Raw genomic sequence first — 24593 nt, forward strand, 5'->3', positions numbered from 1 at the left:
TGCTGATTGGCAGCAGCTGCAGTCAAATGCTAATTTGGTTGTTTCTAGTCTGTGTTTTAATAGATGAGACTTCACTAACATTTATCTTTCATTTTACCCTATTTTAATTCCATCAGTGTTTCTTTTCACATTAAGTTGATTAGATCAAAATACTTAAATCTATCATTTCCTCTTCTAATCCCCAAGGTAGTTTATGACCACAGACCTTGTCAACATTTTTTCCTTTGTTTTATGTCTTTGATAGTTGTGATTAAGTAAAGTTCTTAAAAGCACTTGATACAAAGCATTTGATATGAAGCAGATCTCTCTAGGTTCCTGTTGAGTGGAATTTAATCTCTAAATTCTAGAAGAGTCTTTTCTTAAGGCTGTTCCACTGTATTATAAATTGACCTTCTGCTCTGAACCATCATGCTAGTGTCTAATAGAACATCGGAACGTACTTGCGTTTAGTTATTTACCAAAAATTACTAAAGACTGTGCTAGGGCTGCAACACTGAGCAAAACAAACGTGTAGAGATTACATTCTGGGGAATTTTTGTTTGTTCTCACAGTAACATCTCAGTTTTTGAAAGCATGTTTTCCAAACTCTACCCAAATATAAAACTCATGAGGATAAATATTCTCTCATGTTACTACAGCTTTTATGGGCAACAATCCCATTATTTAATTGGCTGATAAGTGGTCCTATTCCTCTCTAGTAGTAAAGCAAGGTAAGAGTGCAGGAATTGTCTCTTCCCCTCCTCCTTCTACCCTCTACACATGTAAGCTGCATCTGTTATGTGCTTGCTTGAAGTCTGTTTTAGCCTGTTCCTTTTCATCTGCTTGTCAAAAATAATTTTCACCATTGGCAGGTGGCAGATTCCAAACCAGTTGATATTTGAGTAACAAGAATTCTCTACATGCATTGTGTCGTTTGATTCTCTGAATCAACCCTTAAAATAATTGGTGTTTTTCTCCTCTCTCAGTGAAGATAGCTGAGACTCAGAGAAGCTATTGACTTGCCCAGGGTCCCTCAACAGTAGATTTTGGGGATTGAAGCTCTTCATTATAAATTCAGTCTAAAAATTTCCTGGTATAACAGGCACCTATCGTTTGGAAATGTATTTTCTTAGCAGACATTGTGGCATAGATTCCACATGCACAGGACAGAACAAAAGCCGAGTAGTTCAGTGTTTGATAATGTTTATATGTTACAGACAATGCGGGAGACGTGTGTTTGTTCAAGGGTGGACCTGCTGACTCTGATAGCTGTGATATCTGCTATAGTTTTTAGAAACTGCACTTAGCCCTGTCCTAACCGATTGCTATCCCATAACCTCTTAGGTGTGGCATGGGCCCTACTCACTAGCGATAGGGATACCCAATCTGAAAAATCTCTTTTCCCACCAACTTCACTCATGCTTCTCCACGAAAACCACTGTCTTGGTCATCTAGTGCTGCTATAACAGAAATGCCACAAGTGGATGACTTTAACAAAGAGAAATTTATTTTCTCACAGTCTGGTAGGCTAGAGGAAACCCTGGTGGCGTAGTAGTTAAGTGCTATGGCTGCTAACCAGAGGGGGTCAGCAGTTCAAATCCACCAGGCGCACCTTGGAAACTCTATGGGGCAGTTCTACTCTGTCCTGTAGGGTTGCTATGAGTTGGAATCGACTCGATGGCACTGGGTTTGGTGTTTTTTCTTTTTTTGAGTGGGATAGAAGTCCAAATTCAGGGCGTCAGCTCCAGGGGAAAGCTTTCTCTCTCTGTCGGCTCTGGAGGAAGGTCCTTCTCATCCATCTTCGCCTGGACTAGGAACTTCTCCACACTTTGCTCCCACCACTGCTTTCTTGGTGGTACGAGGTCCCCAACTCTCTGCTTGCTTCCCTTTCCTTTCATCTCTTGTAAGATAAAAGGTGGTGCAGGCCACACCTTAGGGAAACTTCCTTTACATTGAATCAGGGATGTGACCTGAGCAAGGGTGTTACATCCTACCCTAATCCTCTTTAACCACAGGCAGCGATTGTGATTTACATAGGAAAATCACAAAATGCAGGACAACCACACAATACTGGGAATCATGGCCCAGCCAAATTGATACACACATTTTTGGGGGAACATAATTCACTCCGTGACAACCACCAACCTGGAGTGCCCAACCTTATTCTTTTTCCTTTCTGTTTCTAGCAAGGCTTTTCTCTCCTCCTTTTGATTCTGAGCCACCATTTGCCTGGGCTGCAGAGCCTGGGCTGAGATTCTGTTGTCTTTCTTCATATAATCCATATATGGGACCTCATATAATCTGGACCTCCAAGCCTTTTGCAGGCCTCTACTTTGCCTCCAGAAATCCTGGTGGCTTAGTGGTTAAGTGCTACAGCTACTACCCAAAAGGTCAGCAGTTCGAATCCACCAGGTGCTCCTTGGAAACTATATGGGGCAGCTCTACTCTGTCATATCAGGTCACTATGAGTCGAGATTGACTAAAAGGCAGTCCAGACCAAAATCAGACCCACTGCCATTGAGTCAGTTCCGACTCATAGCAACCCTATAGGACAGAGAAGAACTGCCCCGTAGAGTTTCCAAGGAATGCCTGGTGGATTCAAACTGCGAACCTCTTGGTTAGCAGCCGTAGCACTTAACCACTATGCCACCAGGGTTTCCAAAGGGCAACAGGTTTGGGTGTTTTTTGTTTTCTGTTTATTTTTCCTCCTCTCTTCTCTTGTCTTTTACTGGGGGCAGTACTTGGAGCGGGGAAGAACAGTCACTCTAAGGATTAGACGATGGATCCAGCCCCGGACTGTACCTTGCTTCACGTTCTCACTTTAGCTAGTGGTCTGATCTGCTTTCACCTTTTCTAATTTTTACCATTTTAAGTGTCATGACCTAAACACTGGCCTAAGCCCTAGAGGTTGTAGGAAAACTAGATTCATTCTGTATAGTTCCCTAAATTCAGTAGTCTCAGCAGTTTGGAAAATAAACATCAAAAGAGGCTTTTAAACTGAGAGTTAGGATAAAAGGGAGAAAACAACCCCCCCCCAAAAAAATAGATAAGAAATTACAGTTTTCATGGATTAATTTTATTTATGTTTAACATAAAAGAAAATTTTCTAAGTAGTAAATCTTGCTTACTGGCAGGTTAGAAGACATCTGTTGCCATCAAGTCAATTCTGACTCATAGCAATCCTATAGGACAGGATAGAATTGCCCCATAGGACTTCCAAGGAGCGATTGGTGGATTTGAACTGCCAACCCTTTGGTTAGCAGCAAGCTCTTAACCACTGCGTCACCAGGGCTCCCATTAGAAGGGAGAAATTTTTAAAAAGTTACTTACCTCACTAGAGATAAATAACCCTAGCATTTGAGTTCATATCCGTTTTGATATTTTTCCATGTAATCTTTGTATTTGTGTTTTTTAATGGTGTCATCATTTGCCGTGTATTTTATATCATGCCCAGGGATTACTTATTTTTCGCTCCTCTCTTGACAAGCCATTATGGATGTATCTAATTAGTCCTGATGTGACTTGGAAATCATTGAATCTGTCTCCCACCAACCTATTGGTATCATGACAGTTGGTTATTAAGCATTAAGTTATGGTATCAGTCTCATATTGGAAGATCATCCTTGGTTTAGACCCTATAACCACTTCCTAACTGATTGACTTTGGTCAAGTTACTTAGCAGCTGTAGCATTTTTCCACATCTACAAGATGGGAGTAATAATAGTGTCTATTTCAAGGCTGTTGTGAGGATTAAATGAGATAATAAGTATAAGGCCCTTGACAGAGGACTTGGCATTCTCCTGATTTCCAGAATTATCCTACTTCCCTCCCCTCCTCCTCCCCCTGCCCCCCCAGTCTCAGTACTTAGCAGCTCTGTCCTTCCCTGTGCTCAGGCCAAACACTTTGGTTTTGCTGTTGATATACTCTTCCACCTCACATCTGATTTGTCTGTAAAGCCAACCACTTCCTGCCACTTCTATTGCAGCCACAGGCCTGACGACTTTTATCTCATACCTCGGTTACTGCAGGAGCCCCCTGCTGGTCTCCCAGTTTCCATGCTTGCTTCCCTTGAGTCATTTCTCCACTCAGCAGGCAGAGCAGCCCTAACTCAACACATGTCATTCTTCTCCTACCTCATACTGTGATAATGCCAGAGTCGTCCCAATGATCTAGGAGGTGCTACCAGACCAGGCACAGTTCCCTTCAGGACCTCATCTCCTCACCCACACTGCTCCAGCTCCCTGAGCCCCCACTGGGTAACAGACACTCACCCACACTAGGCTCAGTTTGGAATCTTCCCCCTCAATATCTATCTCCCTCATTGGCTCACGCCCTCATACACAGGAAGGCCTTCTCTGACCAGCATATCCCTGAATTGCAACCTCCCTTCCCCTAGTGACACTCTGGCTTAATTTTACCCTTTGGCACTTATCTAACATGCTGTACATTTTACTTATCTTGTTTATTGTCTACCTCCACTGCCAGAACATAAGCACCATGAGGCAGACTTTTTGTTCATTGTGTTCACTCTTGTACTCTCAGTGCCTAGAATAATGCTTACCAAAAATGTAATATGTGAATAAATAAATAAATAATAGCAGAAGCTAACATTTATTGAGTATTGCACGATGCTAGACACTATGCCTAGGACTGAATAAATGTTAGCCACTGCTGGTGATGTATGTTGTTATGTTTTTAGAAAGCCCCTGTTAAAATAAAATTACCCTTTTAAGGGTAATCCATTAACTCAAGAACAAACATTAATTGCTCAGTTCCACTAGCTGTGACTGAAAAACCCCTGAGACTGTGCTTCAAGGTCAGTAAGTTTTGATGAAAGGAAGGAATAAGGAAAGATCTGAGTATATATGTACACACACATGCATGTATACATACATGTGTATTATTTTTGTTGATAGTCTAAAAGAAAATGACAAAAAAGAAACGTAGCTTGTTGTATACAGTTGTATGTAGATGTTACTGGAGAATAAAACAAAAACCAAACCCATCACCATCAAAGTCGATTCTGACTCATTGCAACTTGATTTTAATCCTTCATAATCCTCATAAGTAGATCATATTCAAGTTATCTTTCATATTTTACAGGGTAACATTTTTTTCCTTACCTTATGATACAGTCTGTATATAAAAGCAAAAAACCAAACCAGTCGTTTGCCCTCAAGTCGATTTCTACTCCTGGCGACCTCATGTTCGTCAGAGTAGGACTGCACTCCACAGGGTTCTCGTGGCTGTGGCCTTTCAGAAGTAGATCGCCAGACCTTTCCTTCAAGGCACCTTGGGTGGATTTCAGCCGTTAACCTTTCAGTTAGTATCTAAACACTTAATCATTTGCGCCACTGAGTATTTTAATAAAACGCAGGGAAAGAGGGGACAACGTTTATAATATGAGTTGTTCTTTGCAAATTGCCTAAACCAGCATGGATCATTTCTTTAATGTAATTACATTATATTGCAGTTTTTAAAGAGTTTAGGGGGGAAAATCAACCACTACCCTTTTTTTTTTTTTTAATTGCCAATATTATTAGTGAAAAGAGCAGCTGATTGAAAGTCTAGAGACCTGAGTCTTGTGGCTCTCATTGAACGACTCTGTGGCCCCAGGCTAGTAAACCTTAGTTTCTTCTTGTAAAATAGGATAATAACACATGCTAAACAGGAATGTGGTTAAAATAATATCAAAGATGTAAAATCTCTTGTGAGTTAGATTTTAAAAAGGCACTGTGTATGTACAGACACATTTCTGGACTGGGTGCACAGGTGTGTCTCTGCCATCCGCCCAATGTGGGTACCCCTGGAACCTGATAAATGGTGAGTTATGAATGTCCCAGGATAGCATTTATTTTTATTTTTTGTTCTTCTGCATTTTTTCTTTTCCTAATCTTTGTTTTTCTAACCTTTCCTTAGATTTTCTCTCCAATAGTACTGAATTAAACCCTCAGTTTTCATGTTCTGCCGTCTGGTGCAGTTGAGAATGCTGAGGCTGTGATGGGTGGGAAGCCCATACAGGGCAATGAGGAGGAGGGGAGGGAAGGCAGAACCATGGCAGAACCAACAGTCCCCAGTAGGACTTGCAGCCCTAACTGGATGAATAGATCAACATTAGCAAGGATTTGAAATTAAGATGAGCATAGAAAGGATACAGACTGAAGAATTGGTGAGCATCAGGGCAGGTTAATTCTGCAGATATATGAAACGGATTAAAGAACAAGCATTTTATGGAAATAAATAGGAAAGGACTCTACAGGGGTAAGAAGTGAAGTTCTAAAGCACAGAACTGGGACTTCAGCCAGTATCCCAGGTACCATAGAAACCTACTGGGATCAAAAGCTGAATAAGGCACAACTCTACTTAAAACTAAAACCAAACCAAACCCAGTGCCATCGAGTCGATTGTGATGCATAGCAACCCTATAGGACAGAGTAGAACTGCCCCATAGAGTTTCCAAGGAACACCTGGCGGATTCGAACTGCTGACCCTTTGGTTAGCAGCCATAGCACTTAACCGCTACGCCACCAGGGTTTCCTAGCTCTACTTAAGAGCACCTTCTAATTGCGGGAATGCGACCCACCATTGGTAATCATGATGTCAACCTCACTGTTAAAAATACCGTAAAATAGAGATAAAGTTCTGAAAAGATTAGGAGAATGAAGTGGTTCTGTCCGGTGGGGGCATCTGGCAGGCTTCACAAGGAGGTAGTACTTGAGATGGATGAAGAGAATTATAGCAGACACGATAATGGGGAGGCCATGCCTTGGATGGAAAGAGATTTGCAGGCACAGACAAGAAAGTGGGGTTGTGTTTAAGAAACAGTGTCTGACTCCTTTGCCCAGGGCAGTAGAATTTGTGTCTACAAATGAGAAAGCAGCGGTGGCTTGGGGTCACATTTAGGGAAGCCATGAATGCCATTCATATTTCTTTATAATCAGATTTTACAAGCACATTTTTCTTTTTCTTAGAAAAAGTGTTTATAAGTCTGTTACTTAAAATCTTGAAAGAAGAGTAGATAACCATGACCAAAGACAAGTTTCTGTGAGATGATAGTCATTGAAAAGTGTGAGCAGATGGGAATAGGCTTCTTTCACACATGAAAGGAGAGGTGTGTCCCACAAAACACCGTTACTGTTCTGTGAATTGTAATGTGTGTCTTGTTCTTGGCGTTCACTTAATGGCTAGCAATTAATGCTGTCTCATTAACATTTCTTCTGTTGCTTTTTTTCTGGCTTCATTACACTTTTAGCCACTTTAAGCCTTTAATTTTTTATACATCTTGAACTTTTAAATCTTTAAGTAAATAAGTATTTTTATGTGAAATTATTTGATTAAGGATGTAAATACCTAGAAGTCCACACAATTCTGTGAAACGCTTCTGTACCCTTTTTTTTCTTTTTTTTAAGTTTGCAGTAGGATATTCTTGTTTAGCATTATACACTGGAGATATTCTAAGCTTAATTTAAAAAAGAGTAAATGCCTAAGATCAGAAAAGTCTTAAACAGCCACTTCCGACGTGTCACCTTGACAAATCCATATTGATAAAGTCATTTGACTTTCTCACTTCACATTAAATAGTGCAACAGAATCTTCGATATTTGTGACTTTTAAGGCATTTTTTTGTAGAAGAGTTTGTTTTTTCTCATCCTTTATCATTTTTCATACACTTTGTTCTCAGATAACTCTGAAATCCTTTCATTGCTACTCACACGTGACTCAAGTTTGAGACGCGGAAATTGTTACCGTATGTGTGTACACAAACTCCTCTGGGTACCGTGAAACAATCAGACAGAGCGATTTTAAGATAGTAATTTTTACTAAAATGGAGCAATCGAAGCAGTCACTTGTTTTTTCTTCTCCCAACGAGCTTAACAGATCTAAATTTGACAGTTTTCTGTCCGAGGCTTTTCTTGTATAAAGTGAAATTGCGAGTAAGTATGTTTGAGCAGAATGGATAGGAAAGATATTTTCTTCTTAAGAAAGGTGACCATTATACCTTACAATGTAAAAATGACTTCAGTGTTTCTTTGGAGTTTTCTTAGTAAAGACACTATACAAAAAAAAAAAAATAGGTTAGTATTATTCTTTACTACTGTCCTTTATATTGTTTAATTACATCGTGCTTTTCATTATACTTAAACCTTTCTGAGACAGCTTTATGCCAAATAAATTCTTGTCTTTGGAGGTGGCATACACAACTTCACTGAGAGAAAATAAGTAAAGACAGCTACTATAGTAAGCAATTCTGACCTAGTATCTGAACTATAGGTAAGGAGATAAAACACCTGTGCAACCTAAGTAACCTATATGGACTCTGCATTTGTGAATGAAATGCTAATATAGTTTCATGGGCTGTATTTTAAAATTACTTTTTAATTACATGAGTGGCATATCATTATATTCTTGTTAAAACAAAAAAGACAAATGAGACACATGGTCCTCTGGCTGCCACACCATCAATAAAAATGCCTGCTCTGCATAAAAATAAAGCTACACCATACAGTTATAGAGTGATTAAGTGTTAAATATTCTAAGAGGAAAACCCATCAACTGTTTCTAAATTTTCCTTGTTTATTTAACCTGGATTGTCCCAGGCCAAGGAAAACTTGAACTCCTTAAGACTGAGGAAGAGGGGCCCCACAGGCCTGGGATTCCGGGCTGTGGTAGAACGGTAGAGAGGAAAAGCTCTTGTCCAGAGATATAGCTTTGCCTTAATTAGGTTATGTTGTACAAACTTAGGTGGAATTTGATATTAGGAGAAGTTATCAAACTCAATATACATGTTCATATGCATGTATCTATTTCATTGGAATCACTAATAAACTTGAAAAGATTTCTACTTCGAATTCTTACTGGTTTTGTTATTCATCCACGTAACCTATGCATTTGATGGCTACTATTTGTTACTACTATATGGCAGGGGTTTTTCATATGTTATTTCTTGTGTTATTATGCCCATTTTACAGACTAAGAGACTAAGGCTCAGAAAAGTCAATAGCTTAAACCGAGGCCACAATGTTAGTAAGCAGGGGAGACTGAATGGGGGTGGGATATAAATGCTGTCTCTCAGACAGGCTATTTTCTTCATACCATGCTGCCTCAAGAGATAGCTAACAGAATCAGTTTTGTTTTTTTTTTCCTAGATGTGTGAGTAAAAATATTAAATGGCAGAAGTTTTGAATTCTTACTCTAATGTCATTCTAACATCTTCCCCGTTATGACGGAAAAGACACTTAGGTCTTCCTTTTTTTTTTTAACATGTAGAGAAAAAGAAAACAAAAGAAAGATCTGAGTGTCTTTTCTGTCATGACAGGGAAGATGTTAGGATGACGTTAGAACATGTTTAACTACAGGTATTGAGTGGACCCTGACCAATCAGAACAGGCCCTGCTTGCATATCAGTTGAATGTCAGCCCAGGTTTAAGGCCTCAAGAAACCTAATTAATGGGAGTAAAAACAAACAAAAAAAAACCAGTGCTGTCGAGTTGATTCCGACTCATAGCAACCCTATATTAATGGGAGTATAGAGTGTTTTAAACTCTTTTGGCCAATTAATTAAAAAAAAAAAAAAAAACCCAAACAGTCTCAAAACCCTCATGTTAATCTGCAGCTAGCATAGCAATAACATTCTGGTTTCAAGTTCTCTAGTAGTTTTTGATTTGTTTTGTTGGGTCATTGAAAACTTAAAGTAAATAAGCCTGCGGAATGTCTTGACTGAGATTCTGCCCTGTTTTTCCCCTTTTCTAGGTCTATTATTAGCAGAAGATTTTTCTGCATAGTTGGCACGCTGTACCTGTATCGGTGTATTACAATGTATGTAACCACACTCCCAGTACCCGGTATGCATTTCAACTGTTCTCCAAAGGTAAACCATTCCTCACTGTAATTTCCCTTTTTGTTTGTTTCTCGTCTTGCCCAGGGGTCCTTTGATTAAAACCCAAGGTGAAAATTTCTACAGAACATAGTCAAGTCCCTCGACGCACATAATGGGAGTATTACTAAGTAGCATGGCTAGGCAGCTGTACCCTTCTCAGAAGTTCCAAGCCCTACCAATCCCTCCCAGCTGAGGAAATATGTGGTCTAGTTAGTGTGTTGGAAGCAGTTAAGTTTTGTGAGAGGGTGTAGCTCTTTGGTTTCCTGCCAAACTTTTCAAATACTACTCACTCCCTTGACACAGATCCGGAAGCTTTTGTATGCTTTTCCCTCTCTCTTAGATGGAAAGCTCAATTTCAAATGATTTTTTTCTCTTTTTCCTTCTTTCTTTTAATTCCTGCAGGATAATCTATAACAGTAGAGCAGGAGAAGCTGTACCTGTCTCCTTTGCACTCCCCTCTCCTCCCCCAGCCCCCCAAAAACAAATAAGGTCACTATTCTCTGGAGGCAGGATCGCCGTATGAATCTTCTGTAGTAACATAGAAACCTTTCTTATAAATACGTATTGTTCCTCCCTTATTGTTCCTCCCTTCGTATTATATTCCCTTAACTGCTTTTGTTACTGTAGTTAGCTGCCATTGAGTTGGCCTCTGACTCATTGTGACCCCGTGCACATCAGGATTGGACCATTGTGATCCACAGGGTTTTCACTGACTAATTTTCATTACCCCCTAACTTTACCTTGGAAGAATTTTAACTAGAGAGGTCATTGGAACTTTATGAATTAGCAGAAGATTCAGTGTTTTAAAGTGTTTACTGACATTAAAGCTCTTAATGCAATAAGAAGTAGAAAAGGCTAGTTTCTCTCCTTGATTTTGGTGTGAAGAAATATAGAATAATAGGATACATTTGGAATAATTCCTTTGAAATAAATACTAGGGCCAAACCCTTATCCACAACTCGCATTGTGAAAATACCTAATTGAGCCTATGCCTTGCATGTGTGCTGATGAAACACCCTATAAGCTTTCAGTCTCACCCCTTTGTGCTTTCGTTCCTTCCAGAAGAGACACTCTTCTCTGATAGAACTTTGAGAGGAGGCTCAAAAGTTCACTTTGGCATTTTAAAGTGGTGTCTTCACTATTTGAAATTTTGGGTCCCGAAAAAAAAAATTTTTTTTTTTTTTAGATTGTTTCCTTACTATAGCCCTCCCTTCTTTCCTAGACTTACTGGTATGTGTGTGCTTATAGAGGTAGTAGTTTCTTATTTGACTTTTTCTGTTTTTGCTGCAAATCATTTCCTTAACTCTGGAAAAACTGTTATAAGGAATGAATGTTTCCAACACTCCATTCCTCTGTGTCAGCAGTCTTACCTCTCTATACCCTCTGTCTTGTTCTTTCTTTAGCCCTTACAAAGAAGCCAGTCTCACATCACCTTTATTCTTTACAAAAAGCTTAATACTATATGAGCCTGCAGCTCCTGGGCTATGAGAAACATCTTGTTACCATTGATGATCCAATGGTGTGGTTGTCTTCCTGGGAGACTGGCTTGACAAGCAGCTGCCTACTGTATGGTAATTCACCATCAATTAGAAGGAAGAATTGTTCATCACACTTTAAGTAGTAGGCTGATGATTAAGGTTGTTTGACCAAGCTTAGTTTAGCTCCTTTAAAAAGTCTATGAACTAGGGAAATTGCTCCACCAATGAGAATGCCATTCCGATTTAAGTAGATTTAAGTTTCTGGCCAGGCACAAGTTGAAAATGGATCTTTGTGGCCTTTCTCCCTACCCTGGCTATGTAGATGTGCTGTGTAGCCTTTCTCCTTCCTCTGGTTCTACCCTTGTTGCTTCTTGAGGACCTCTGCAGTTTCACCCAGTTCAAGCAAGCCCAAGCTTGGTGAGCCATTGGTATTTCAAAGTCAGCTTGAGTCATCAGAGTATCTAACCAGAGATTCTGTGGTTAAAAGTAGCTTGTGTGTTTTCTCAGTAATGACAGAGGTAACAGCAGGAACTGTGCATAAAAACCAAACTCAAACATGTCATTCATTTATAGTGTTGCCAGAAGTCCCCACTAGGGTTGTAGTTATGATGGTCTTCTGGAAATTGGCATCTTTAAAAAAATGAAGTATACAGGAGGGAATAAAACATTAGCGATCTTAAAAGAATTATTAGTTAAAACTCATTAAATCTAATTACCTCTTTCTTTGAACAGGACTCTTTGGGGAAGGATTCAAAATATAGTTTTTGATTCTGAAAAATTTTAAACTTACCCAAAAGTGTAGACACTGACATATAAAGAACACCCATATACCCATCACCCAGATTCAAGTAGTTATAAGATTCCCTACATTAGCTTCATCTATCCCTTTTTTCCTTTTTTCTTCTCTTTTTGAAATATCTTAAATTCCAGATACTGTCATTTCATTGGTACATACTTTAGTATGTATCAAAAAGCTATGGGAAGTTTGTTGCATAACCATAATACTATTAGTGCATCCAACATAATGAACAGTAGTTCTTTGGTATCAGCAGTTACCAGTCCATGGAATTTCCTGATTGTCTTTAAAATGTATTTTTCCAGTTGGTTTGCCTAAATTAGGATCCATACAAGGCCTTTACAGAACAGGAAAAAAAAATTGATGCTAGAAAGAAGAGTCATAAAAGGCTTTGACGGCTTGGTACTACCCTTGGGTGTCACAGAAGCTTAAGAAATCAGTGGTCAGTCAAGGCCTGGAGTGCAGTGCTGCGGAGCAAGGTCAGAAGGGAAAGAAGAGTGACACTAGAGAGAGGCCTTGGAGACCGGCTTTGCCTACTTTAGAATCATATCCAGGGCTGAGTCAATCACGAGCCTCAGCTCAGACTTGAAAGAACCTTCTTAGCAGTTATTCAGTCCAATATTCTATTTGATATCTGAACATCATCACAATCAAGTCTTCATCAACCTCTCCCTGACCCATCGCACAGAGAGGGAACATATTAGGCCTGTAAAAAACAAACCTACCTAGTAGTAGAAGGAACACTGAGGTTCGAGTGTCTTGCACAACCTCTTACTAGCTGTGTGGCAGTTGCATAGAGCAGGTCATATAACTCCTCAGGGCTTAAGTTTCTTTATTGGCAAAACAGGGCTAATAAAGTTTTTCGTATCTATCTTCAGGAGTGGTGGGAGTGAAAGGAGGCAGTATATAGCGAGTTTTGTGGTACAAAAATAAGAAGAGGACTTGGTGTCAGCATTGTGCTTCAACCCTTAGACTCTTATTCGTCCAGAGAGTCTTTATTTGTTTGTTTATTCAACAAATATGCATTAGCACCTACTGTGTATTTGGTGTTAAGAGTATGACAGGTAAACAAGGTAGATATAAGCCCTGCCTTTGTGGAAAGGAGACAGATGTGAGCAATATGTAAGCAGCACAATGACTACAACTTGGTAATAGATTTAATGTAGGGAATGAGGGTAGAAGGGAATGATTTCAAAGACAACTAAGGTTTTACCGCTGAGATAGTTACAGGGAGGGAGGAAAAGGATGTTAATAACTTTGGATTAAACATACAGAGTTTGAGGGACCTGTTAGATACCTAAGTGGAGGTATCCAGGGTAGTTGGAAATATAGGTCTGAAGTTGGGGGAAATCAGGGCTAGGAAATAAATATTTGTGATTGATCATGTTCTGGGTGATAGTTAAAGCCATGGATGAGAAGATGCAGAGATGTTGTTAGAAGATGGAAGGAATACACAGAGTCGTGATACCAAAAAGAATTAGTCAACCCAGAAATAGTATATACAAAGTACAGTGCTTCTTGAATTGACATTCCCTGGTTTCAAACACCATTTTAAGGCTATTGCCTGTAAATTGGTGGATAGTCTTAAACTTACTCAGTCATCAGCAAACTTATAAACAAGACAATTGAGCTTTAGGATAGGACTTTCTGTTTTAACACAGTCATGTGAATTTAAACTTGGTTCCACCATCACATTAATCCCATAATTAGTATACTTAATACTTTCCTGAATGCCAATACTGAAAATGCTTGTATTCTAAGAAGAATGTTCCAACAGGCACATAGTAGTAGTTACGAAAATCAGTCCTATTGTTCACTCATTTGATGACAGTGTACTCTTCACAATATGTGCAGCTTGGAGAAATAATCATTCTGTGAAATGATTAGAAGAAAGGTAGGCCTCCTTCCAACGATGACGAGCCACTGGGAAACGTAGACAGGGCAATAAATTCCTAGATAAGGAATTTCTGGGGAAGCATGTGTCCTGTATCCCAGTGCATACATGTGCAGAGCTTACACTTGAGGCTGCCATGTTTGGGATTAGCCCTTGTTAATTCAATCCTGTCATATAGAGTTGCTCTGAGTCGTAATCAACTCGATCATACACAACAATCCCATTACAGCTTTTCTCTGAGGAACATGTGTTTAATCCAGAATGCACCTGTTGTCATCATGTTAAAACTGCTTATCATAATTCTGTTTAAGAGGGGAGTGAAAAAAGGCACTCTAAGCGTTCCGTAGGAAAGTGTTTGTTTGTTTTAGCAAACTTCTAATATAAAATACCCACCCTAGTCCGCAGGTGATACTGACAGACTCACACAAATGGAACAGAAGGAATAACATACACTGTTTTCAACTGTTATTTTAATGATCAGATGAGTTAATCTAGTAGTGGCTAAGCATTCAAGTGAGATGTATGTTTGGTTCTGTTTTTATGGTTCCCATGGTTACCTTTTTTTATGGTTACCTTAGATTTGAAAACATAAAGATTATGATACAGCAAGGGCTCTTAGCTGGCTAATGCATTAATCTGACATATTTTGAGTGAAATGATTCTCTTGAATTTGAAAGGCAAATATTTTGCTCTTCCCCTCAACACGTGTAAGCACAGCCCACTGTTGGACAAGAGTTTTGGTTGGGTGGTACTTGAGGCTGATTGCTCAGTGGAATGTTAAAATACAAATGTCACAGTAGGAAGGTCTTTGTAGGCTCCTCTGCCATTGTCAGCTTTTCTGCAGCACATGGATTAGAAAGATCAGAGCACTTCCTTTAATTCACTGCTGAGCCCTGACCTAGCCATAACCAGCCCGAAGGGTTCTTTTCTGGCGCAAGTTCAGTCCTACTAAGCAAAAGACTCGTTGCTCTTTAAGATTTTATAACCTTCTTCAGTTCTTCCTTATGTTCTCAGGTAGCAGCTAGAGTGTTCCAAGCTGCCCTCCATGCTGATAAATTTTGATATTCTGATGAGCTCTTGCTAATCTTATCAGTATTTCACAATATGGATTGTATCCATAACGAAAATAACTTCATGTCGTGCTGTTTAGTGGTGTGGAACTTATTGTCAGTGCTTGATTTTACCCAATTTTGTGCTTATGTCTCAGTCTCTTGTCCGTCTGATTTTCCTTTTTCATTTTTTTCCAATTTCTTATATAAAATTTTCAGTAACTTTTCCCATCCCTGGTGTCTTCTTCACTTTCCCTTTTCTGTCTCCATAGTCGTACTCTTCTTTTTTTCAGGAATAAAAAAAGATAACAATGCATTAAATCATTTTTCCCTCTTTCTCTTAAAAAAAGGTGATTTTTTTTTTTTTTTTTTGCATTTTACAGGAACTGCACATTCATTATAGATACACTGAAAAAAATAAACAAAAAAAAGAGATTTTTAAAAATCACTCCTGGCCCTGTCTACTGCTAGTGTTTCAGTATATTTATTAGTCCATTGTTTGTGTGTATTTTTGTTACATATTTCTAGTCATGCTGTCTGTACAGTTATTATTCCTGTCTCCTCCTCAGTGGTGCAGTGGTTAACACAATCAACTGCTAACCAAAAGGTTGGTGGCTTGAAAGCACCAGCGGCTCTGTGGGAGAAAGATGTGGCAGTCTGCTTCCTTAAAGATTGCAGCCTTGGAAGCCCTATGTGGTCGCTATAAGTTGAAATCAACTCAATGGCAGTGGGTTTATGCACGTTTTTACATGGTTTTATAAACTCTAAACTTTCGAGATGGTTTTCTCACTGAAGGGAAGACAGCAGGGAAACTCACAAGCCTAGGTTGCGATGGGATTCCTGTTGCTAAGCAACCAAGCTCGTTTATTTTCTGAACAAGAATTTTCTAGAGAACCTGACCTGAATCGTGGTAAATTTTGAGGATGTATAAGACAAGTCCCTGTCCTCTCACAAGTGGTCACCAGAAGCCACTACAGACATGTAACCCAATGGATTATTTTCCATTGTGTTAGTCTTCCTTGTGATAGATGTGCAGCACAGTTGCCATGGAAGTGCAGAAAACAGTGGCAAATGCTGCTGGGGGTGTTGGCTGCACTGAGGAGGTGTTGTCCAAGCCAAATCTCAAAAGCATGAGTAGGAGTTTGCCAAGTAGAAATGGAGAGAGGAAGAATGTGCCAGGTGGAGAAAACAGAAAGGGTATGAAAGGGAGTCTGGAGGGAATGAGGTAAAATTGGATGTGCTAGGGGCATGTGATCCCAGGGGCCACACGGTAGAGATAAAGCCAGGGAGACAGATCATGGCCAGATTTTTAAGCCCTTTAAGGAGTTTGGACTTTGTCTGTAGGCCTTAGGAAGCCAGGAGAGATTTTAACAGGGACATAATGTGATCACATCTCTCTTTTAGATCTCTCTCCAGTGAGATAGACGTGCACTTGTTTTGGGCCAGATTCTATGCTAGATGTGTTGTTTTTGTTTAATCCTCACAATGGTGAGTTGGGTGGAAATTATGGTTGGTTCAGAGATTAGTGACCTGCCCAATTTCTCACAGGTAGTAAATGGCAGAGGCAAGAAGTTGGCCACGTCCCCTTTCTCCCAGGTGCTTCTCACTAGGGAGACAGATGAGGATGCCTTGCATGGTCATCTGAGTTAGAGATAAGGAAGACCTTCTCAGAGAAGAGAGGGCCTTGTTTGAGGGACACTGGATGGTGGGAGGTGACAAAAATATTCTAAATATCACTAGCTATCTACAGTGAAGAGGTTACCAGGATCAGAAAACATTCACTGAAACATTCCAGAGAGCCTTAGCAGTAACATATAACTTTACATGACACATATAACTTGTCATTAGATGTATCTGTTGTACCAGAGCAAAGGGAGATGGACAGTGGGACTTTCATCCCAAGGAAGAGTTCCACAGCTGTCCAGGTACCACAGGCCAGGGGATTTCATCCAAGAGCCATATTTTCCTCCCTGAGGGACTTCTACTGACCACAATTTGAGCATTATAGTGAATAATCGCAGTGGTAGATTGTTGTTGTTGCTGTTAGATGCCGTCGAGTTACTTCCAACTCATAATAAATGGTAGTACATTAATAAAAAACAATTAAAAAATAGTGAGGACTTTAGAGAGAAGAATGTCAGCTAATAAGTGTAAAAGAAATTTTGTTAGGTGTCATTGGGTTGACTCCAACTCATAGCAACCCTGTGTACAACAGAATGAAACGCTGCCCAGTCCTGGGCCATTCTCATGATCCTTGTTATGCTTGAGTCCATTGTTGGAGCCACTGTGTCAATCCATTTCATTGAGAGTCTTCCTTTTTTTCGCTGACCCTCTACCAAGCATGATGTCCTTCTCCAGGGACTGATCCCTCCTGATAACATGTCCAAAGGACATGAGATGAAATCTCACCATCCCCGCTTCTAAGGAACATTCTGGTCGTATATCTTCCAAGACAGACTTGTTCGTTCTTTCGGCAGTCCATGAAATATTCAGTATTCTTCGTCAACACCATAATTCAAAGCTGTCAGTTCTTCTTTGGTCCTCCTTATTCATTGCCCAGCTTTTGCATACATTTCAGGTGACTGAAAACACTGTGGCTTGGGTCAGGTGCACCTGAGTCATTAAAGTGATGTCTTAGGTCCCCAGACCCTAGCCCCTGAATTTTTAGTTCTTTCTCTTTCAGGAGGGCAGTAAAGAATTGTGGTTAAGAATATGGGCTCTGCAAACACTTTGAGGCACAGAGTAGCTAGGGCTGGAGTTTGAGGACCATGGTTTCAAGGGACATCTAGGCCAATTGGCATAACAAAGTTTATTAAGTAAAAGTTCTGCATCGCACTTTGGTGAGTGGCGCCTGGGGTCTTAAAAGCTTGTGAATGGCCATCTAAAATGCATCAATTGGTCTCTATCCAGTTGGAGCAAAGGAGAATGAAGAACACCAAAGACACAAGGAAAATATTAGCCCAAGAGACAAAAAAACAGAACCTGTTGCCGACAAGTCAATTTCGACTCATAGTGACCCTATGGGACAGAGTAGAACTTCCCCAAATGGTTTCCAAGGAGTGGCTGGTGAATTCTAACTGCCAGCCTTTTGGCTAGCAGCCAAAGAGACAAAAGGGCCACATAAACCAGAGATTGTATCAGCCCGAAACCAAAGGAACTAGATGGTACCCAGCTACCACCAGTGACCACCCAGACAGGGAACACAACAGAGAGTCCCTGACAGAGCAGGAGAAAAGTGTGGAGCAGAACTCAAATTTACATAAAAAGACCATACTTAATAATCTGACTGAGACTGGAGGAACCCCAAAAGACATGGCCCCTGGACACTCTGTTAACCCAGAACTGAAACCATTCCCGAAGCCCACTCATCAGATAAAGATGACACTGGACTAGAAAATATAAAATAATACTTGTAAAGAGTGTGCTTCTTAGTTCAAACATATACATGAGACCAAATGGGCAGTTCCTGTCTGGAGGCAGGATGAGAAGGCAAAAAGGGACAGGAGCTGGTTGAAGGGACATGGGAAACCTGGGGTAGAAAGAGGGGGAGTGTGCTGTCACATTATAGGGATTAGAACATTATAAGAAGTGTCACATAATAATATGTGTATAAATTTTTGTATGAGAAATTAACTTGAGCTGTTAACTTTCACCTAAAGAACAGTAAAAAAAGTCAGAAAAAAAACAAGGTGACATCTTTGCTTTTTAACACTCCAAAGAGATCTTTTTCAGCAGATTTGCCCAATTTGCTCAATTCAGTGTGTCATTTGATTTCTTGACTGCTGCTTCCATGGGCGTTGATTGTGGATCCAAGTAAAATGAAATCCTTGACAAGTTCAACCTTTTCTCTGTTTATCATGATGTTGCTTATTGGTCCAGTTGTGAGGATTTTTTTCTCTTTATGTTGAGGTGTAATCCATGCTGAAGGCCATAGTCTTTGATCTCATCAATAAGTGCTTCAAGTCCTCTTTACTTTCAGCAAGTAAGGTTGTGTCATCTGCATAATATAGGTTGTTAATGAGTCTTCCTCCAATCCTAATGGCCCATTCTTCTTCATATAGCCCAGCTGCTCAGATTATTTGCTCAGCATACAGATTGAATAAGTATGGTGAAGGGATGCAACCCTGACACACACCTTTTTTTTTTTTTTACTTTAAACCATGCAGTATCCCCTTGTTCTGTTTGAACGACTGCCTCTTGATCTATGTACAGGTTCCTCGTGAGCACAATTAAGTGTTCTGGGATTCCCATTCTTCGTAATATTGTCCATAATTTGTTATGATTCACCAAGGCTAATGCCTTTGCATAGTCAATAAAATACAGATAAATAGCTTTATGGTATTCTCTGCTTTTAGCCAGGATTCATCTGACATCAGCAATGATGTCTCTCGTCCCACGTCCACTTCTGAATCAGCCTGGAATTTCTGGCAGTTCCCTGTCGATATACTGCTACAGCCGCTTTTGAATGCTCTTCAGCAAAATTCTACTTGTGTGTGATATTAATGATATTGTTCGATAATTTCCACATTCTGTTGAATCACCTTTCTTTGGAATAGGCATAAATATGGATCTCTTCCAGTCAGTTGGCCAGGTAGCTATCTTCCAGATTTCTTGGCATAGACGAGTAAGTGCATCTAGTGCTGCATGCCTTTGTTGAAACATCTCAATTGGTGGTATTCCATCAATTCCTGGAGCCTTGTTTTTCACCAGAGTCTTCAGTGTAAAGAAAAAAAAAAAATTTTTTTTTTCTTCAGTGTAGTTTGGACTTCTTCCTTCAGTACCATTAGTTCTTGATCATATGCTATCTCCTTAAATGGTTGAATATCAGCCAGTTCTTTTTGGTATGGTGTCTCTTTGTATTCCTTTCATCTTCTTTTGATGCCTCCTGCTTTGTTCAGTATTTTGCTCATAGAATCCTTCACTATTGCAACTCGAGGCTCAAATTTTTTTCCTCAGTTCTTTCAGCTTGAAAAATGCTGAGCATGTTCTTCCTTTTTGGTTTTCTAACTCCAGGTCTTTGCATGTGTCACTGTAAAAGAAATATTAGAACTAGAAAATTATCACTTGTAATGATCATAGTAATAATTCAGGCAACAATCATTAGTGGATGCTAAAGCCATTTGATGAAAGTTTGTTGGGAATCAGAATCTACATAATTTCGGAGTATCAGCCCACAGATTGCCTATTAATTACAAAGAGGAAAATATAACTATTCAACGGGAAAATCTAGCAAATGCCGTTACAGCTAAGTGATCAAACCAGTGGGGCTGACATATCAGGTGCTTCTTTATGTGAGGCACTGAGAAGAGCCCTATGCCAGCTCTGTCATATTCCTGCCCAAAATATTTAGGGAAACAATCAGATAAAACAAAATTGAGGGACCTTCTATAAAGAAACTAGACTGGACTCTTTAAAAATGTCAATGTAATATTCCTTTTACACTTATTAGTGTCATGAAAGAAAAAAAAGACTGAAAAACTATAGTAGACTAAAGAAAATTAAAGATATATAGTAGACTAAAGAAAATTAAAGATAACTAAACACAATGCATATTCTCTGATTTGATCCTAGATTGGGGGAATATAGTTATAAAAGACATTGTTAGAACTATTAGGCAATTTGAAATATGAACTACAGATTAAATAATGCCCAGAAAAGGAAAAAAAAAAAAGAACCCATTGCTATCAAGTTGATTCTGACTTATAGTGACCCTATAGGACAGAGTAGAACTGCCCCACAGGGTTTCCAAGGAGCACCTGGTGGATTTGAACTGCCAGCCTTAACCACTGAGCCACCAGGGCTTCCTATTAAATGATAGTATTGTATCAATGTTAAATTTTATGAGTATGAAAATGGTATGGTGGACTATAGAGGAAAATATCCTTTTTCTTGTATTTAAGAGTGAAATGTTACAATCTGTTCAATGCTCAAATAATTCAGAATAAAAGAGAGAAAAAGGAGAAGCAAATGTTACTGAATGTTAATTGATGAGTCTGGGTGAAGGGTCAATGGGTGTTTGGTGTTCATTATACTACTCTTCAGATTTAGAATTTTTCAAGTGTCACTTGATGACCAAGTAGACTAGAGGATCCCGTAACACTTAAAACATATGTAATTTTGTCAAAAATAAATCTTACCTGACTAAAATACTAGATTTCTTTAACATGACAGATAAGAATATGGGTAAATGGAAATTCGTAGCTGACTTCTATTTAAATAAGATTTTATGAAGCCTTCTATAAGTCATACCAGAGGCAGTGAAAAAAAATTAAAAGTTTTTGCTGGGAAAGGAGAAGGTGTTGGGGGTTTAGTGTTTTATTGTTGACAGTTACTTAGAGACACATCCCCACCCCCCACCCCCCAAAAAAAAACCCCACCTAGTATAGGAATTGAAGTCCTGCTGGCGCAGTGGCTAACCAAAAGGTTGGCAGTTCAAATCCACCAGCTGCTCCTTGGAAACCCTGCAGGGCAGTTCTGCTCTGTCCCATAGGGTTGCTCTGAGTCGGAATCTACTCGAAGGCAATGAGTTTTTGGTTTGGAGTATAGGAATTAGGAGCCCTGGTGGCACAGTGATTAAGCACTCAGCTGCTGACTAAAAGGTTGGCATTTCTAACCCAACAGCTGCTCTATGAGAGAAAGACATGTCAGTCTGCTTCCCTAAAGATTACCAAACCAAACTCACTACTGTCGAGTTGAGTCAATTCCGACTTATAGTGACCCTATAGGACAGAGGAGAACTGTCCAATAGAGTTTCCAAGGAGCACCTGGTGGATTCAAACTGCCGACCTCTTGGTCAGCAGCCACAGCACTTAACCACTACGCCACCAGGGTTTTCCCCTAAAGATTACAGCCTTGGAAATTCTATGGGGCAGTTCTCCTCTGTCCTATAGGGTTGCTGTAAGTCAAAATCGACTGGACAGTAGTGGGTGTAGTATAGGAATTGATGAGTACATTTGAGAATGGAAAAGTGCAGAGAACAGAATCCTTCAGAGCTTAGTGGAGGAAAAGGCTTTTAAAAAGAAACCGTGTATGTGTTCTGAGAGGAAGTGCGTAGTGAAATCTCTCTACTTTGGATCATTCGAGGTGGCTGTAAGATTTGTGGATGAAGACAGATCTTTTCAGAAATGAAGCAGTTACCTTCAGCAAGGTCTCTAGAGCAAGTATAAGTGATCACAGATGAGCTTCCGTGAGAGCTGTGCATTTAAAGAGCATCATCCAAATTTCACTTGTTGACTGCCAGCCATTGAGTTTCCATGTAAGAATGCCCCAGAAGATTGGCCTAACTCAGTACTAGTAATATAGCTTAAATTTGTATAGCACTTTATATTTTAGGAATCACTCTTACAAACACTTTGGTGGATGGGCCTTGGATGAGAAAGTATCATTTTTGTGTTTTACAGATGAGAGAATTGAGGCTAAAAGGGATGAAGTGGCTTGATCAGGGCTACCTAGATGGTTAAGCAAACATGACTGGGACTTGGGATTGGATTTAAGCTCATTGTTGCCCCTGTACTTGTAAATTTGGAGACCTTTGGTACATCACTCCAACACAGCACAATGCAAAGCAAGTAAAGTTAAAATTAAATTCAGAACGCCTTTTCAAGAAGGCAGAAAATGCTCAATTTGTTTATGAAAGATTTCCGTGAAAATAGCTCTTATACAAATGGGCAAGTTTGACTTAAATAGAAAATAAACTTTTGAAAAATAGATCTTTAGTTAAGCGTTTGACTGCTAACCTGGCAGTCTGCTCCCGTGACAATTACAGCCTAGAAAACCCTCTGGGGCAGTTCCCTTCTGTAAGTTCTACTAGTCAGTGTCGTCACAGCACCTAACAACAGCGGTAAATAATGAATAAATAATTCTTGTTTTAGCCATTCAACTATGTATTTAGATGACATTTATAAAATTGATTAAATTTCAATAGAATAACAACAAAAGTAAACCTGGAGACTTTGTCCAGCCTTTGGCATGCGGGGTGGTGTTTGCAACAACAGCAGGCTGTTTTTAGGGACTTGATTGTTTGACCAGAAGGTAAGACTGTTGGGTTCTGATTCCAACTGAGTCACATACATTGGTCAGTATCCTCTCCGTTTACTTCCTTGTCTGTAAAGTGGACATAACAAATCTGCAGTAACCACCTAACAGGATTATTGTAAGGATACAATGAGATAATTGGTGGGAAAACTCTGTTAAAAGGCTAGGATCTTTATAAAACAAAAGGTATTATTTTACTATGCAAAACCACCCTGCCATTCCTCTTTTTACTGCCCAACCAGGTAACAGTAAAAAGATAGGAGAAATTCCAAGGAGCGGCTTGGAGCATCTCCCTGCTGCTATGAAATCTAAAGCATTGATCACACTTATAAACGCATTACCTGTGAGGGCTCACAAGGTCACACTAAAGTCATTTTCATAACTCACATTAATTCTTAAGTATCCGTCGTTGATTAGGAGGGCTAAGTGCCTGGAGAAATTTGGGAAGAGGCATAGTTTTGCTGTTTTTAGCTGTAGCCTTCTGGGGAGTTGGTGGTGAGGGAGACCATAGTGTTAGCATGCATTTCTCAGTTGCAGGCTGCTCAGAATATGGTTTGATGAGCATTCTACAGGTCCTCCATCTGCTCCCTGCTGCTTGATTCAGTTAGCAGGTCTGGTCTTTGGACTGGGTGCTCATGAGCAACTTTCATGGCATTTTGTGGGTGATGGTGAATTTTCTGTCTGTTTTGGAGGAAGGTTGTTCTTCTGGAACAAAACAAATTATTTGCTCTGGTGGTAGTAGGTAAATCAGATGGATGAATGATTGCATATTTCCAGAGACCCCTAGCATGTGATAGCATGATACTACCTCTGTGAGGTACCTTGGCTGCTCAAGGAAAAAGTGCTTTATATGTGTCTAGTTCCTGGTTTATCCAAGCTTGTGAGGGACTGGCACTGCACAAGATAGCAGATAGTTTTGGAAATAGTATCATACAGAGAAGCCCTGATTGTGCAGTGGTTAAGCTCTCAGCTGCCAACCAAAAGATTGATGGTTCAAACCCACCAGCAGCTCCGTGGGAGAAAAGACCTAGGATCTGCTCCTGTAAAGAATTATAGCCTAGGAAACCCCATGGGGCAGTTCTGCTCTGTCACATAGGATCTCTATGAGTTGGAGTCAATGACTGCACACAACAACACTTCCAGGTCCTTCCCCTCCTGCTGGTAAGGGGGCTGAAACGCAGTGAAAGGTTCTGCCCTTCAAAAATGCAGTTAAGAGAGAACACCAGTGGTCTAAGCCATGTGCAAACTGAGTGATAGAGAACACAAAAATCGGAGTATTTTATATTTGGCATTGAAAAGATATCTGGGGAGCTTGTTTTTTAATAAGGAGAGGCTCACTAGTTCTAAATGTACTGGAGTGATTAGTCTCATCCAGAAGCTTTCCTGCCATGTTTTGTTCTCAGTTTCTTTCTGTGCACTGTTATTACTTAAGTGATTTGGCTATTAGGCTAAATTTCTTGTCCATTCATTAGAAGTTGAAAGAAAT

General features: G+C 39.8%; 1 protein-coding gene across 8 annotated transcripts in view; it reads left to right on the forward strand.

Moving 5' to 3' along the window:
• SGMS1 (sphingomyelin synthase 1) overlaps positions 1-24593 on the forward strand; it is a 346369-nt gene that overhangs the window by 314069 nt on the left and 7707 nt on the right. For all 8 annotated transcript variants that reach the window (XM_064269610.1, XM_064269611.1, XM_023546954.2 and 5 more), the window contains one exon: positions 9730-9847. In XM_064269610.1, the coding sequence (XP_064125680.1) occupies positions 9730-9847 (118 nt within the window). The remainder of the gene's footprint in view (positions 1-9729; positions 9848-24593) is intronic.

The sequence above is a fragment of the Loxodonta africana genome, chromosome 16 (genome assembly GCF_030014295.1).
Source record: "Loxodonta africana isolate mLoxAfr1 chromosome 16, mLoxAfr1.hap2, whole genome shotgun sequence".
NCBI classification, from domain to species: Eukaryota; Metazoa; Chordata; class Mammalia; order Proboscidea; family Elephantidae; genus Loxodonta; species Loxodonta africana.